Source organism: Dipodomys merriami, unplaced genomic scaffold (genome assembly GCF_024711535.1).
Source record: "Dipodomys merriami isolate MVZ:Mamm:240054 unplaced genomic scaffold, mDipMer1.0.p SCAF_30, whole genome shotgun sequence".
In the NCBI taxonomy this organism is placed as follows: Eukaryota; Metazoa; Chordata; class Mammalia; order Rodentia; family Heteromyidae; genus Dipodomys; species Dipodomys merriami.
In genome coordinates, this window is record NW_027204493.1 from 3,772,494 (window position 1) to 3,788,981 (window position 16,488).

Below are 16,488 nucleotides of genomic sequence, written 5' to 3' on the forward strand. Positions count from 1 at the left end.
CTGGTAACTGAGGCCCAACTATCTGATGTGCTTTGTTAGTAAAGTTGACTAAACATTGTTGTAAAAAATTTAGGTTTTGAGTTTTGCCTTTTTTGTTTTGTGTTATGTATTCTGGTACTGACTACGTGAGTCTAAAATATTGGGCATATCTGTGCTAAGATTCTCACATCTAAGAAGTTTTGTCATTCCAGAATATTTGTCGGTCAATCCTTGATAAGAACCAGGTAAGCTCTACTTATTCTACTTGATCTCCTTGTTGCTTTAATTGGAAATAATAAAGGGCTTTTGTAGCAAATATTTCATTCAAAGCCAACCCGGGCCGAAAAATCCCTAAGACTCCATCTCCCAACTAACCTGCAAAGAGCCAGACTGGAAGCATGGCTCAAGACTCTTATGTCTAACCAGCCAAACAGTGGAAGTGCTATTGTAACTCAACGTGGTAGAGTACTAGCCTTGAGCAGAAGTGCTTAGGGACAATGCCCAGGCCCTGAGTTCAATCCTCCTTGAATACCAACTGGTACAAGCCATCCCAGCAACAAGCACCTAGACTCAGCCAGTCTGGGGAACAAGGGAACATGGAGTGGAGTAAAAGGAGATGATGTCACATCAGCCACTTTGTGCCTGCCCTTTCAAAATTAACCAGAGCCAGGAGGTCAGTAGAAGTGAGAAGCCTGCCCATCCAATGTCTATACCTGTCTACCTATTAACTGAACAGGAATTTATATTCTTGCCTTTGTCACCTGACTTCTCTACCTAGTAGCCAGATGTCAGAAGTAGCTAGGGACATTTCTACCAAGTAGCCCCAAGTCCTCTTGCCATTTATTTGCTCTCTATATTTTTTTTTCCAGCCCCTCAATGCTCATGAGACTTCTCCAGACTTCATCTAAGGACTCATGCCACCAAGGGACAGCTGCTGCTCACACTGCCTTCTCTGGGAGGGGACCAAATTCCAGCCTTTTACCCCTATTGTCGCCGCCCCTTGTCAGCAGGAAGTAGCCAGAGAGAATCCTAGCCCTCTTTCATGATTATTAAAAGGTAAGATCCACTCCTGGATGGCGAGCAGACTCCACCTTCCTCGCAGCAAAGTCTCCACCCAGTACCTGCGTTACCTAGGCAACTGGGACACCTGGAAGAGGTCACATCTGCATCTGCTGAGGTCACATCTGAATTTTGATGTGGCCACACCTTTCTCCGCCCATACCCTAGATAAGGCCTTGCCCAGGCCCAGATGCTCTCTCTCTCTGCTCTTTTCTAGTTCTCAGCTTTTTCCTTCTCTTCTCCTTCCCAGCTCCCTTCTCTTTTCTAGCTCTGTCTCTGCTCTTTTCTAGCTCTCTCTGCTCTTTTCTAGCTCTTTTCTCTCTCTTTCCCAGTCTACTGAATAAACCTATCCCTTACCTAAAAAAAAAAAAAAAGGATGAGCCAGGTGCCATGGGCTCACGCCTGTAACCATAACTACTGAAGAAGCTGAGATGTGAGGATAGAGATTCGAAGCCAATCTGCACAGAAAATCCATAAGACAATAAACTACTGGGAAAAAAGCTGAAAGTGGCACTGTGGTAGAGGGCTAGCCTTGAGCACAAAGAGGCTCAGGAACAGCACCCAGGTCCTGAGTTCAACCCCAGGAACAGCAGAAAGGGAAAAAAAAGGATGCTATTTAAGTTCCCCAATTTCATTGCACTTTTAGGTACTAAGTAAATAAAGGAGATAATGTTCAACTGATAGACTAATAATATAATGGTCTTTAAAAAGCAAAAGTATCATGATATCAAATCTCTATGATGGTCTTAAGATATACACTCATACTATTTGCAGGGTTGGTTTTCTTGTTTTATTATAACTTAGAAGTAAGGGTTGAGTAGAAGATATTAAGTAATTAATTCCCAGAAACTGGAAAATTGGAATGCTAATTAGACCAGTCAGTATAACAGCCCTTGTGAAGAACTGTTACCTACACACAATTCTCTTTAAATTTTCTGATGAGTTTGTGACAATCCTTCCACTTAATAGCTACTTAGACTATAAGGATATATCCTTTAAACCATGACTTCTAAACACTATTTTACTAGTGTTTTTAAAAGGAGTAAAATCTACATTTTAAATTTACCTTTGTTCAAGTTAAAGGGTTTTTTAAGCTACACAAAGAGCACAAATATTACCTAAAACATTAGCAAAGACTTTATGACAACATTTATACTTTGAAATTCGATATAAATTCAATATAACCTTTTAACAATTGGGATTTTATTCATTACTGATATAAAACTATAATGCTTTTAAAGTACAGTATGAAATGATAACATCTTTGGGCTTCATAACAACATTGGAAATTAGGAATAGGAAAAAATCCATGATTATTTGTTTGTTTATGGTGCAGAAATCCAGGAATGTTCTCACTCCATTTTTAGACATAAGACAGAGGCTGAGAAGAAAAATAAGTTAGGAACCTAATATGGGAAGGAACCAGACCAAAATATTAGCTTCTTTAAAAAAGGAAAGGAAAAAGAAATACCTCGTAGCTGGGATGACAGTTGCATAGGACCCTGTAACATTGCTACTCTCAGGAGGGCTTGAGTTTGCAGCAGCATGCCTACACCGGTTGTATATTGTCTGCAGCAATAAATAAATGGGTTAAAAAATGAGAATCAAAAAGTTACCACCGTTACTTGGGCCACACTTCCATTCCATTCAAACTTTATTGTCGCGCGCGCGTGTGTGCATGTGCGTGTGCGTGCGTGTGCGCGTGCGTGTGTGTGTGTGTGTGTGTGTGTGTGTGTGTGTGTGTGTGTGTGTGTGTGTGTGTGTACCAGAGCTTCTGCTTTCACTTGGCTTTTCATTTCTCTCAAGGCTGGATGATGCTCTAGCACTTGAGCTATATTTCTGCTTCTAAGACTTTTCACTATATACCCTTTGTACTCATTGAAATCTTAAAAAGAAAAGAAAAGCACAGTAAGTATAAGACCCATGACAACCGGAGTTTTGTTCTACCTAAAGCTGAGAGATAGCAGCAGGTAGCAGCTGGCCTGGTTAAATGGGGACTATATACAAAGGTGGAAAAGAGTATGGAAGAAGCTAAGGGTTTTGCAGCAACAACATTAATATTACTTATTGGAGTCTAGGAGAGAAGCTGTGACCTCCCTTCCAGGGTCATAGCCCAGCTTGGTGACCTCTCAGACAGGGCATCTGAGGTATGAATACTTCCTTCCTCTCCTCTCTCCATTTTATATCTCTCTGGATGGCCTGCCCATTGAGTAACACCAAAAGGCAGCCAGAGGTTAAGAGTACTTGTTCAGGTACCCAGGAGCTAGCTTGCCTGGGTGTGCAGCCAGCTCCACTGCCAAGTGTCTTAAGGATGGTGATCTATCACAGGAGGATAACAATCACACATAGCTGAGAAGGGTGGGATGAGAACAAAACTGTCTAATCTATTCAAAGTGTTTACAACATCACTGATGATAAACATCATCCATCTTTCTACCATAGGCCATCTCCCTATGAGAGACAGCAGGAGGAAGACAGCAGTGGGGGTAAGGTCAGGCTGGCCGTAGGAATAATATGATTATTAACTAACCTATTCACTAAGCATCTCTAAATATGAGGACCTAGCTTTCCCCTTGCCCATAACCTGTGTGGAATCTTCCTGGTCTTAAAGAAGAAGGGACTAAAGCTGGGGGGAGCAGGTGCACTCCTTGCCCAAGGTCACACAGCCCAGCCCCAGCCCAAGCCCAAAATGCTATTTGTTTCCCAGCTGCTGAGTGTCCTCTTTTAGAAAGTTGAAGCTCATGAACAGTCCTTATAAAGTACAATACAAAAAATTAAAATTGAGACTTTCCTTTATTTTGCAGAATTTTGTCTGAGCTTATAAGATATCTAAAGGAAAAAAAAAGTTACATTTAAGAAATTCTGGAGTTTACAAATGCATCTACCTATCTACAAATGCATCTACGTATCTCCCTGTCTATGTTGTTTAATAATCAAACTCCAAAGTTTTAAATAAAAGAAAAACAGTATGTAATTTAATTGTGTTTAAAAAAACATATATCTCAAGCTGGACACTGGTGACTCATGTCTGTAACCCTAGCTACCCAGGAGGCTAAGATCTGAGCATCACAGTTCAAGCCAGCTTGAGCAGGAAAATCTATGAAATTCTTATCTCCAATTAATTACTCACCAAAAAGCTGAAAGTAAAGCTATGCCTTAAGTAAGTAGTAGAGTACTAAAATTGAGAAAAACAGTGCTTAGGCCCTGGTTCCAGCTCCAGTACTAGCACAAATAATAAATAAGTGTGTGTGTGTGTGTGTGTGTGTGTGTGTGTGTGTGTGTGTGGTGTGTGTGTGAGCTCCAGTACTAGCACAAATAATAAATAAGTGTGTGTGTGTGTGTATCAAACAAACTGTTTGATTGTGAAAATTAGTTTCGCCTCTTACCGTACTAACATCCAGTGGCAAGATGAAGACAATGAGAAAGCAGAGATACCAAGCAAGCAGGGTTCCAACAATTACAAGTCTATGCTGTTTCTTAAAGTCTCCATATCGATGAAGTAGGAATAATGCCAGAAAAAAGACAAAAACAATCTCGAGTCCCAATGCTGCACCACTCATTATTGAAGTCACTCAGTCTGACCCAGGTTGTTCATGTAGAGTCTGGACCATATCTGTTCACTGAAAAAAAAGAAAAAAGAAAAATGTACCATCAAAACAGGAACTGAGCATTTGGAAATGTTCCAACTATTTACTCATTATTATTAAATTTCTTGGAAAACTGACATCTAACTTTATATTGGACTCTGAATTAGATGAAAAGGGTAAATATTAATGTCAGGATATTATAATGAATTTTTTAAAATTTCTCATCACTATATTTTCAGAAAATAAAAGCTGTTTTTACAAAAGTCACAACTCTTAAAGTACTACAATTTAAGAAATTCATAATATTAAATGTGAACAGTTTTAGGACACTTAGGGTTAGTTTCCTAATGCTATAATCCTAACAGAATATTTCATACAAATAATGCTATTCTAGGAGATTAGATATTTAGGTTAACTTAGGAAGTTATGATACTAGGAAATTAAATAAATAGTTAAAAGGTTTTTTAGATTATCTATAGCCCACAATTAAAGATTTTCTGAGCTATGCCAGTGGTTCACACCTGTAATCCCAGCTACTCCTAGCTACTTAGGACACTGAGTTCTCAGGATTGCGGTTCAAAGCCAGCCGGGGCAGGAAAGTCCTTGAGACTCTTATCTCCAATAAAAACCACTAGAAAACCATGCCCAGGCCCAGAATTCAAGCCCCACGATCAACCAAAAAACAACAAAGAAAAGATTTTCTGAGAGGAAGAGTCAGAAAAATGGAACCATTTTAAAGTAACATTATCTTTGTTTGAAATATTATGTGCATACTATGCTAGTTTTATTTAACAACTCAACTTTCAGGTTTTAAATTTACTTTGCCTTTAATAAGATATACTTATCACTTTCCACTTATCTACATAAACTTATTTAAACCAAGTTACTTTATATGTAAAAATATTCATCAGTGGCTTTTTATTGTTGTTTTTGAGACCAGATCTTATTATATAGCCCAGGTTTGCCTTTGCCTGCTAGGTGCTCAGAAAAAAGGAGTATACCACTATGCCCAGCTTGAAAAATAGTTTCACTTATAAATGTTAGTGACACAGATATCAACAGATGATTTATTTGATGTCTTTCTACTCCTATATAAAATAATTTAAACTAGCACAATATGTAACTTTTAATCTATGGAAATAACAATATCTCAACTTTGTAAATCAAAATTCTAATGGGACCAAACAAGGCATCATAAATAAAATACCTCAAATCAACAAACTTTAGTAGTCCAAACTATTCATAAAAAAAGAATTAAGGTTTGAGTACATCAATAATCTGAAGTTAAATTTATTTAAGAAGTACCCCTTTATAAAATATCACAGAAATTGTTTCCCAAACTATTCTTCTCACTATTTCTTTATAATGTTGAAGAGATTTCTTCAATTTCTCTGCATATGTCAACCATCCATATTTTCATTTTTCTTAATCATCTATTACTGAATCTCTCTTGTCACTCTGAAACTTCATCCTCTCATCCTACTGCTTCTTCTCAGAAGATCCTCTTGTGGTTTGACTTATTTATTTACCTGAAAATTTTCAGGGCAATGAATAGGATAATAGAAAAGAGTAAATATTAGTGATTACCAAAGAAATACTAAAGTATGGTAGAGTAAAATATGGCATATTATTGAAGTATTCAAAATGCTTGTTAAAATTATTTATGACATTAGAAATTTTTCCATTACTATGTTAACCAAAAAACTAGATAAACATATCTCATACAATATGCATGAAAAAGGTAAAATAATGTAATATGTGAAAATATTAAATAATAGGTTGTAAGATAATGGGCATAAATGAACAATAAGAATAACATTTTTGTTTTAACTATGCTTCTCAATTTCTCCGCCTGAACCACAGTACTTTACAATGTTATAGATGAAGAAGTAGAATTATGCATCCTTTCTTATAGTAATAAAGAAATCATCTTGTTACAGCTCTTCTCTTATTCATTGTAGTAGACACCCATCATGGCTGTAAGAAAGTACTAACAACTGAATGACTTATAATCACACATATTTATTATATCACAGTTTCTGTGGGTTAGAAGTCCCAGTACAGCATGGCTCAACTGAGTTCTCTGTTCAGGGTCTCAAGATGTCAAGTGTGTTTACATTCCTATGTGGAGCAGAATCTAAGTTCATTTAGTCTGTTGGCAAATTTTCATTCTTTGTGGTTTTTAAGACTGGGATTCCTGGGGCTGGGAAGGTGGCTCAGTGGTAGAACGCTTGCCTTGTATGCATGAGGTTCTGGGTTCGATTCCTCAGCACCACATAAGCAAAAAGAAAAAAGCTGGAAGTGGTGCTGTGGCTCAAGTGGTAGAGCGCTAGCCTTGAGCTGAAAAGCTGAGGGACAGCGCCCAGGCCCAGAGTTCAGAGTTCAGGCCCCACGAGCAGACCCCAAAAAAAGAGACTAGGATTCCTACTTCTTCAGAGCTGTTTTTTGACTGGTATTTGCCCTTAATTTAAGAGGCATCTGTGTATCTTTTTTTTTTTCAGTGTACAATGGGTACAGTTGGGACAAATGGGGGAGAATAAAGGAGTGACATTGACCAAATGCATTGTACTCATAAATTAACATGTTGAAAAGAAACCCTTTTTCCAAGTACTTAAGATAATACAAAATTAAAAATGTATTCAACATTATTTTATATCTAAGTAAATAAAACTACATTGAAATGATTATTTTGGTCAAGTAAATTAACATGCATCTTATCACAATTACTTCCTTTTCCTTCCTTCTTTCTTTCCTTCCTTCCTTCTTTTCTCTCTCTCTCTCTCTCTCTCTCTCTCTTTCTCTCTCTCCCCCCCCCTCTTTTCCAGTGTTTTGGGTGAAGTGGTCCTGTATATCATTGATGGAGCAATGGCTGGCAAGTGTTTCTGATACTTAAAGTATCATCTGTATGGTGGTCTCCTGTGCTCTCAGATTGAAGAAAGCTTTGCATTTTAGGATTTATTAGATTTAATAGGTGCACCTAGATAATATAATCATACTGGTTTTAGCAATTAAGATAAACATGCTGTGTGTCTATTATTCTCTTTGAATTTATGTTCTCTGGGAACTCCTAACTAAACCCAAGACTGAACAAAGTTATTTCATATCTTTAAATTTAGATCATCCTAACCTATAACATCTATATCTGAAATAGTGTATTTCAATTTATTTGTATGGCAAAACATACCCATTCAAACAAAGGCAACTGCTTTCTCCAAATAACACAAAGGTAACTTTACATTAAAAAAAATCTAGAGGCTTCATTTTAAAATATTTTCTACATAGTAATGTGAGTTTAATTGGGAACACTGAATCTAGTATCCTGCATCATTTTGAATAAAATCAGTTTGCAAAAACATCATGTCATTACACCAATCTCACTGTCAAGAAGTTCTAAGTGGTCATTATTTTACTCAAGCCAATGTTCAAAGAAACACAAGAATCTATCACAGAACAAACCAAATATTCCAGTATGTTTGTGATTAGTGATTAAGGGGCCTGTTTACTTCTGAACTGTTCGTGTCATTAAAAATTGGGCTTGGAATTCATCCCCCTCTCCTTTCCCATTGTTGCCCTGGTAGTGTGCACAGTGGATTTCGTATGGTCATCCACCTGGATTACGGCAGGTTCCCTATTCTAACTGCCCTACCCTCGCCTTGTCATAGACAGGCCAAATCCCCCTCTTCCGTACGCAGTGGGTTGAGCCGAAGTACCTGCCAGGCTTTCTTGGTGGCCGCTGGCTCTGCACCAGCGAGGCGCTTCGCAAGCACACCGTCATCTCACTGATTCCGGCGGCAGCCCCAGTGAGATCGGTGCAGGCTGCCAGGGATGCGCAGCTTTCTCGCCAATCGCAGGAAGTACTGTGGTCTCCGGCTCCCCTAAAATTAAGCCATCCCCTCGCTTCCAATTCGCTTTAGTCTACAAAGGCTTTCACACGCACTATCTGGTGCGATCCGCGTCCTGAGCCTCTGGCTCTCTCGTTGGCGGTGCTTATTTTAAAGAGAAAGTAAAGACCCGGTCGGAAGACCCAGCCTGAGCACCCCCTCTCCCCCTCCCCCGGGCGGAGGCAGGGAGATTGGCAGGTGTCCCTCGTAGGGCTCCCGGCCTCTCACCTGGGCGGCGGGCCGAGCGGCCACCTCCATTCGGGTCAGGGATGTGGGCCCCACGGGGACCGCCGCTCGGGTCTCCGGGGTCCCCTCGCTCTCCACCGACTCTCGGCCCAGACCGCGGACCCCGGACCCCCAAAACACCTCACGCGCTCCCCGTCAGCTCACCCTCCGATCTCGCCAGACAGCGTCTGGAAGACACCGGGAAACCGCGACCGCCGTAGCTGGCCAGGGTTCGAGACCCACGCTCCGAGGAGACCGCGGTGACAGTCACCCCAAGGCCTACGGGTTCCAGGGACAGGAGAAGCCCCTCAGTCCAGCGGCTGACATTTCCCAGTCAGCCGGAGCTCCACCCACTTCCGCTTCCCCGCCTTCCCCCTAGCGCGGCCCGGCCCCGCGCCGCGGAGCTCCACCCGCTTCCGCTTTCCCATTTCCCCACCCCCTTCAGCCATTTCCCCCGAGCTCTGTCAGACCGCGAGGTTTTATGGGTATGTGGTAGGCGGGCAAAACGGAAGTCGGAGTGAGCCAGTAGGCCAGGGAGGCGAGCCAGGAACTACAATTCCCAGCAGGCTGCGCGCCAGCAGTAGGCGGCCGCCGTGCGGGTGAGCGGGCCGAAGAAGTCTGCGCGCGCGGGGAGGATGGAACGTTACTAGAATTCTCGGACCAGGCTGCCGCGGCCGGGGCCGCTTGTGGGGGCCGCCACGCGAGTTGAGCGGGAACTGGGAAGACAGGTCGCTCTGTCACTAATGAACGAGTTTAAAACTCTCGAGCCAGAGGACGCCATGCACAGGTAAGCCATTTGTAAAACGCTGCCGAGTATGAATGGACCGTTGTAATTCTTTAGGCCGCTCCTCTGATTGCTGAGATTGTTACTGATGGTGGCTTGGCCTCGGCCTGGGGAAAGGACGGATGGATGGTTGGATGTGAAGTCAGCGTGCGAGTTTACTTGCCTTCCTTAGTTGGGATGGCCTGCAGCCGTTTTCCACCACTGATTTCCCTCCCTCTTTCCTCCTTCCCTCCAAGGGAAGAAATTCTCCAGGCCTGCGTGATCGTAAATCTAAAAGCCCTTTTGGTTCAGTTTTTTTTTTCTTCAAAATCTTGCTGCATCATTTTTTTAACTGCCATTTTAGTAGCTGTTGTGGATCTTTTCGACAATACATCACTTAATGCTTCTTTCATGCCTGCCTTGGAACTATTTAGGGATGTATTTTGAAAAGAAATGGGGGTCTTGTGCCCTTCTACAGGAAGCATCTGCAAGAGATTCCGGATCAGAGTAGTAATGTTACCACCAGCTTCACGTGGGGATGGGATTCCAGCAAAACGTCTGAACTGCTGTCAGGCATGGGAGTTTCCACCCTGGAGAAGGAAGATGTGGACAGTGAGAACATCCCCCAGGAACTACTCCCAATCCTGGGCCACTCCCAGAGTCCGCAAAGGAAAAGGCATAAGAGCAAAGGGAATGACAAAGACTTTGTGATCATCCGTCGACCTAAACTTAATCGAGAGACCTGTCCAGGTAAGATAGAAGGGTAGCACTGTCAGTTAAGTAAAGAGTAGATTGAACCAAACATTTTGTTGGCAAACCCTCTTTGGGAGATCTTTACAAAATTGCCGAGTTCTAAAGTTATTTTGCAGTAAAATAAGACGAGTCATCATTGAAGCCTACCAGAATCTTCATAGCTATTTATGTTCTGGTGCACAGTTGACTTGAAACTTTTAACCTATAAGACAATATTCCTGTCTTTTTCCTTAGAAGGGAATCTGCCTGCTCAAAGTCCAGCTCAGAGCCACTGATAAATGGAAACACAAACTATGATCTTCTAGGATTTTGTCTGTTTATAATTCCAGTGAGCTTTCCTGCTTTAGTCACTTTATTTGTAAATGGACTGCTAAACAAAATATTAATGTAAGAGGAGACTTATATCCCCTAGTCGACTCCCAAACAAGCATCTCCTGGGAAGTTCTATCTCCATTTCCTTGGTGTTACCTTTCAGTCACCTAAAAGAAAAACTTACATCAGCTTTTTCCCACCTCCCATATTCAAATCAATTGTTACATCTTTCCTGTTTTCTAGTATCTCCTAAGCACTCCATCTCTTGAATTGTAATAGATTAATTGCCCAGAAATAGAATGAATTGACTAAAACATAAGAACCATGTAATTACCCTTTTAAAAGGTCCACATTCCTAATAGGTACCTTCTGGGTGGATCAAAATCCTGTAGTAGCTGTACCCCACTGTCTCACACCCATAATCCTATCTACTCAGGAGGCTTGAAGTCTAAGGATTATGGTTCAGAGCTAGCCTTGGCATGAAAGTTTGTGAGACTCCTATCTCCAATTAATCACCAAAAAGCCAGATGTAAAGTTGTGGCTGAAGTAGTAGAGTGCTAGCCTTGAGGGAAAAAAAAACAAAAACCTAGAAACAGCCCCCACCAAAAAAAAAAAAAAAAAAAAAAAATCTTAGAGTACTCAAAACTATAAAACAAGTATTTGCCCTGGTGGGGGGGAGGACGGTAATCAGTTTTTCTTGGTAGTAAGTCATTTAAAATAACAATTTAGCAAATATATTCTGATTACATACTATGTGCTAGACACGATTCTAGTTGCTGTGGATATGTGGTGAGCAAAAAATCCTTTTCCATGGAGCTTCCAGTCTAGTTAAGAAACACAAACAATATATATGATATATAGTGTGCTAGGATGAAAAGTGCAAACTAAAAACAAAATAGAGTCCACCAAGAGAAGAAGCAGCCCTGGGGTAGGAAGGTAGATTGCGGTTTTAAACAGTATTGAGGGAATGCCTCAGTGCTCAATTGGACAGTGTCCTTTAAAAAAGCAGAGACCTGAAGTAGGCCTGGGAGTATGCCTTACAAATACCTTGGAGAAAAGAGCCTCAGGCAAAAGGATGAGCTATTGCAAGATCATGGGACAAGGATGAACAACAAGGAAGCCATATGACAATTGAGTGGCAAAGGGGAAAAAAGAGGCAAGTCAGGCAAGAAGTGGTGTTGAGCAGAGTTGTGGACCAGACTTGATGGAACCATTCCAGAGGACACAAGATAATGCTGAGACTAAAATAGAATGGGTTGTGGATAGAAGCATAGAGATTTTTTTTAAGAGATGGTGGGAGAAGGGAGGAGCAAAAATAAGCAGTAGTGTTTATCCTGAATATAGTCTAATGTTAGAAACAACAGAATTACAGGATTGTTGAAATTATTCATAGAAGGAAGTGGTCAGTCTAAACTGAAAATAACAGTGTGATGGATAAAATAGAGATGAAGATGAAAAGTCCTGCAGAGAGCCAAGGTAAATAATTATAGTCCTAAATTTTTATATTTGACTTGGCAGAAGAATAGATGAGTTTGGGTTGATTGCTTGCTGAAAATAGTTATTAAATTTTCTCAATCCTTTATTTGGGAAAGGGAGCCTTATCCAAATTACAGCAAAGGAGTCCTTATAAAGAATTAGATAAATGTTGGGCATGATGGTGCACATCTGTAATCTCAGCAACTCAGCAAGCTGAGGAAGAAGAATTTCATGTTTCATGCAAGCCTGTTTATAGCAAGACTATTTAAAAATGAAAACAAAAATAAATAAATAAAACAAAACAAAAATATAGCAAGACAGTAGCGGGGAGGTAAGACAATCTGGGCTTTAGTTTCTATGAGCCTTAGTTTTTTTTCGCCTTTGAAAAGTAGTAATAATTGCCATTTCATGGGTTTCTGTGAAGCTTAAAATGAGACTATGTGAAGCCCTTCACATGCTGTTGGCAAGTATAATAGTATAAATAAAACTAGTTAACACTGGTCAACAAAATTTCTGACACCTGCTAGGGAAGTCAGCTGACTTGTTAATAATGCTGACCTGAGTGCATAATGTTAATCCAACTCTGTTCATATAGAGCTTTTATCTTTAAAAAGTCTCTGCTGTGTTTAGCATGTGGAGCATGGTAAAAAGTATTTCCTGCTAAGGTATTTTGATTAAATGGCTCAGTGCTGATAGCTTTTGTGTCTGCTGTATGTCCTTTACATGCACACATACACATCTGTAAATAAAAGTGGGTCTCTGAAAAACAGACACAAGTATAAGGGATGGATCCTGCCTCCTAGGGATTTGCAAGTCAAGTTGAAAAGAAAGGACCAAAAGTAAAAGCAGCAGCTCACACACAGCTTGCAGTTATGTGTGACTAGGAGCAAAGGAGTAGCTCATATAGCAAGGGCCCCTAGAGGCCAGAGGGAGAGAGGGCCTTGAGCAAAAGTTACTCCATTCCCACTGGGGTAGATGTGAATAATCTTCCCACTCAGCTATGTGAATAATCTTTCCACTCAGCCAAAGTGGAAGTTCCAAAAAAAGAGAGGTCTTGAAAGTGGTACAGTCAGTTTGACTGGATTATAATATTGACCCTAAAATTGTATGTTTGAAGTAAGAGGCACAGGAGACAAAGGGGAAACAATAACATACATGTGTTTGTGCCTGGACTTAGACAAATGTGATTGGTCTTTTGCTATGGATTAAAACTGGGCTCAGTGATACAGGATAGACAGCTGTGGAAAGCAGTTCTGATGGGCTCCCAGAAGCAAGCCAAAGCCTCCAGTGTTGGTTGGTCCTCATTCAAAGACCTTTTGTCTGCAGTTGTCAGGACAGGTGGCTGGAGTTCTACTAGGATTAGGATATGACAGGTCACATCTGCTGTGCATAGAGATCTGATGACTGGCTGTGGGATTTAAGTTTTGTGGGTTCTTTGCTAAGCAGGCTTTCCCTGTAAGCCCCAATCCAGCCTCACATCTGGCATCTGAATTCCATTTCATCCTCTTCTCTTAATAGTGGAAAATTAAAGCTGTTCTGTCAGCCTAGACCAGAACAGGTCTCATTGGCTCTTGGGTAAGCATATGGAAGAAGTTGAAAGGAAACAACCAATAACAAGCAGAAAGAGGACAGTCACACTTATGATCATTAAGAGCTTATTCTCGGCCCTTTGACAGGCGTTGGCCATGAAAATATGGTTGAAATAATTTGTTGATCAGTTCTTCTATGGCTCTTAGCCTGCTTAAAATTCCAGGCCAGACAAAGATTCTCAGATTGGAAACTCTGAGGTTCACAATATATCATAAGCCCCAAGGGAACTTGTTCAAAGTGCAGAATTCCTGGGATTCTGATCCTAGAACACTTGAGCCTGGGTATCTTGTCTTAATATCCTCAGGGAAAACATTTTAACTTTTTTTTTTTTTTTTGGGTGGGGGATCCAGTCGTGAGGCCTGAACTCTGGGCCTGGGCGCTGTCCCTCAGCTCTTCAGCTCAAGGCTAGCGCTCTACCACTTGAGCCACAGCCCCACTTCCGGCTTTTTTCTTATGTGGTGCTGAGGAATTGAACCCAGGACCTTGAGCATGGCAAGGCAAGTGCTCTACCACTGAGCTACCTTCCCAGCCCCATTTTTAACTTTTTTAATTAGCAAGAAATATGTTTTATGCTGAAATCCTGGATGTATATCCGCAAGTTTCATAGAATATATTTCCGCTTATTAAGATGTTTTCTGAGCCGGGCGCTGGTGGCTCACGCCTGTAATCCTAGCTACTCAGGAGGCTGAGATCTGAGGATCGCGGTTCAAAGCCAGCCCTGGCAGAGCACTCGCCTTGAGCTGAAGAGCTGAGGGACAGCGCCCAGGCCCAGAGTTCAAGCCCCACGACCGACAAAAAAAAAAAAAATAAGATGTTTTCTGTTACAACAGATGTCTATTCTTTGACATAAAAATACTAGTTAAGCTTATTAAATTGATTTCTAAACCCATCAGTAAATCTCAACTGATAGTTTCCCTACCCCAGTTCTGTAGGAGTCTTTATGAGACCTTTCCAGTTATTGAGCAATATTGTAGAATTGAGAATATAGTAAGGAAGGTTTAAAAAAAAAAAAGATCCTGCTCTTACAGAGCTTACTTACTATAACTTATTTCTCAGATCTTAATTTCTTTCTTTCATTACACATCTTTTCATCCTTCAGGGTGGAGCAAGTCTTTCGTAGAAATATAAGATTGTGCTGGGAGCAGTGGTTCAAACCTGTAATCCTTAGCTGCTTGAATGATAAAGGTCAGATTATAGCTTTAGGCTAACCTTGGACATTAAGAAAAAAAATACAAGAGATTTCATCGTAATCTGTGTCTGGACAAGTTAGCCCTCTCTTTGTCATCTCAACCTACTGGAGAAGCACAATGGCTGGGTGTAATAGCCTCTGTTTTTCATCCCAGGAACAAAGGGAGCACAAAGATGAGGATACAGGCCAGTTGTGCACCAACAAAAAAACTATCTCAAAAATAACCCACCAACCAGTGCTAGGGGCTTACAGTTGTAATCCTAGCTATTCAGGAGACTGAGATCTGAGGATCTTGGTTTGAAGCCAACCCCGAAAGAAAAGTCCATGACTTCATCTCCAGCTAACCAGCAAAAAGCCAGAAGTTGAGCTAAGGCTCAAGTGGTAGAGCACCAGCCTTGAGTGAAAAAGCCAAGTGAGAATGTGAGTCCTTGAATTAAAGCCCCATTCTCTACCCTCGCTCTTAAAAAATAAAAAACTAGTAAGAGGCTAGAGGTTTGCCTCAAGTGGTAGAGCACCTGCTTAGCAAGCAGTAGGTCCTGAATTCAAAATCAGTATCCACCTCCCCCCACCCCCCCACTCCTGAAAACAAGAGAAATGAAGGAGAAATTAAAGGTTTAAGAGTTGTAGGGTTGAGGAATGCACGAGACCCCTATTTAGTTTTACCTTTTTTCTGTTTTTTTTTTCTCCCTATCAAAATATAAAATAAAGAAATAAAAGCCTGCACAGTCTTGTGTTTTCTCTTTGTTTGTGGGAAGAGGAAAGTGAACTCATCCAGGATAGTAATCTGTGTAGTTGACCAGATAGGAAGTGTGACACGTTATTACCTAAAAAAAGGCCAGCAAAAGCAATAATGAAATGATCCCCCCCAACCCCCCCCCTCCTTAACAAGTAAAGACAAAACAGTAATATGAGTAGCAAGACCTCAGGGCCTCCTGCAAGTATGATTTGATTTTTGATACCTACAAGAATAATTTATTCTCATTTTACTTTGTTTTTGAGATAGGGTCTTACTATGGAGTCCAGGAAGCAAAGGCTTAGACTCAACATTTCTCCTGCCTTTGCCTCCTAGGGGCTGAGACTAAAAGCTCAGGACCAGACCAGTTTTAAAAGTCAAAATGGGATTAGCAATTTGAATCTGAGTGCAATAGGTTATGTTCTGAGAAGAAACAGCTAGTCACATAGGTGAGCTAACACTGCTGGGAGGATCAAATAGTGGAAAATGTTCCTTTCCAGGAGAGTGTGAGAGGCATGGGAAGTGGTGGGTTACAGAGGTGAGAAGCTGGGTTTGTCTCAGGAGGAATTAGAAGCAATGATGGTTGGGTGAGTATGACCACTAGCAAGCTCAGTATATGGCCAATTTTCCCTTTCTGAAACACATATGTTTCAGTGCTTTGCTCTCCTGTTGGGACACTAAAGCCCTTGAGCTTAATCATTTCCCTTCAGGTGTGCTGGTGTGCAGTTTTGGTGATTTCACCAAAGCAAGTAGAGGAAAGACCTTGATTTTTCCTTCTCTGCAGACAAACTAGGCAGCAATATAGTCAAGAATCCAGGAAACTGATGGCTGATGTTCTGAGAAATAGATATGGCAAGTAAAATTAGATTCAGTATCTACCAGCCTGAATACCAGCCACTATCACAGCTTAAAGAAAATTCTGTCCCCTGTGCTGGGATAAC

At 41.0% G+C, this 16,488-nt stretch overlaps 2 protein-coding genes across 4 annotated transcripts in view; one reads left to right on the plus strand and one right to left on the minus strand.

Annotated features, from left to right (window-relative positions):
* The window catches only part of Lmbrd2 (LMBR1 domain containing 2), a 38,413-nt gene extending 29,344 nt beyond the window's left edge, over nt 1-9,069 (minus strand). The window contains exons 1-3 of one of the 2 annotated variants that reach the window (XM_070041028.1): nt 8,897-9,069; nt 4,425-4,658; nt 2,510-2,607 (exon numbers count right to left, since the gene is read on the minus strand). In XM_070041028.1, the coding sequence (XP_069897129.1) occupies nt 2,510-2,607; nt 4,425-4,598 (272 nt within the window). In that variant the 5' untranslated portion in view covers nt 4,599-4,658; nt 8,897-9,069. Of the gene's footprint in view, nt 1-2,509; nt 2,608-4,424; nt 4,659-8,335; nt 8,353-8,896 lie in introns of those variants that run through there. The other variant, XM_070041029.1, reaches the window with a different exon arrangement.
* A 298-nt stretch (nt 9,070-9,367) lies between these two features.
* The window catches only part of Skp2 (S-phase kinase associated protein 2), a 28,149-nt gene continuing 21,028 nt past the window's right edge, over nt 9,368-16,488 (plus strand). Inside the window, exons 1-2 of one of the 2 annotated variants that reach the window (XM_070041031.1) lie at nt 9,368-9,518; nt 9,752-10,244. In XM_070041031.1, the coding sequence (XP_069897132.1) occupies nt 10,070-10,244 (175 nt within the window). In that variant the 5' untranslated portion in view covers nt 9,368-9,518; nt 9,752-10,069. The remainder of the gene's footprint in view (nt 9,519-9,751; nt 10,245-16,488) is intronic. The other variant, XM_070041030.1, reaches the window with a different exon arrangement.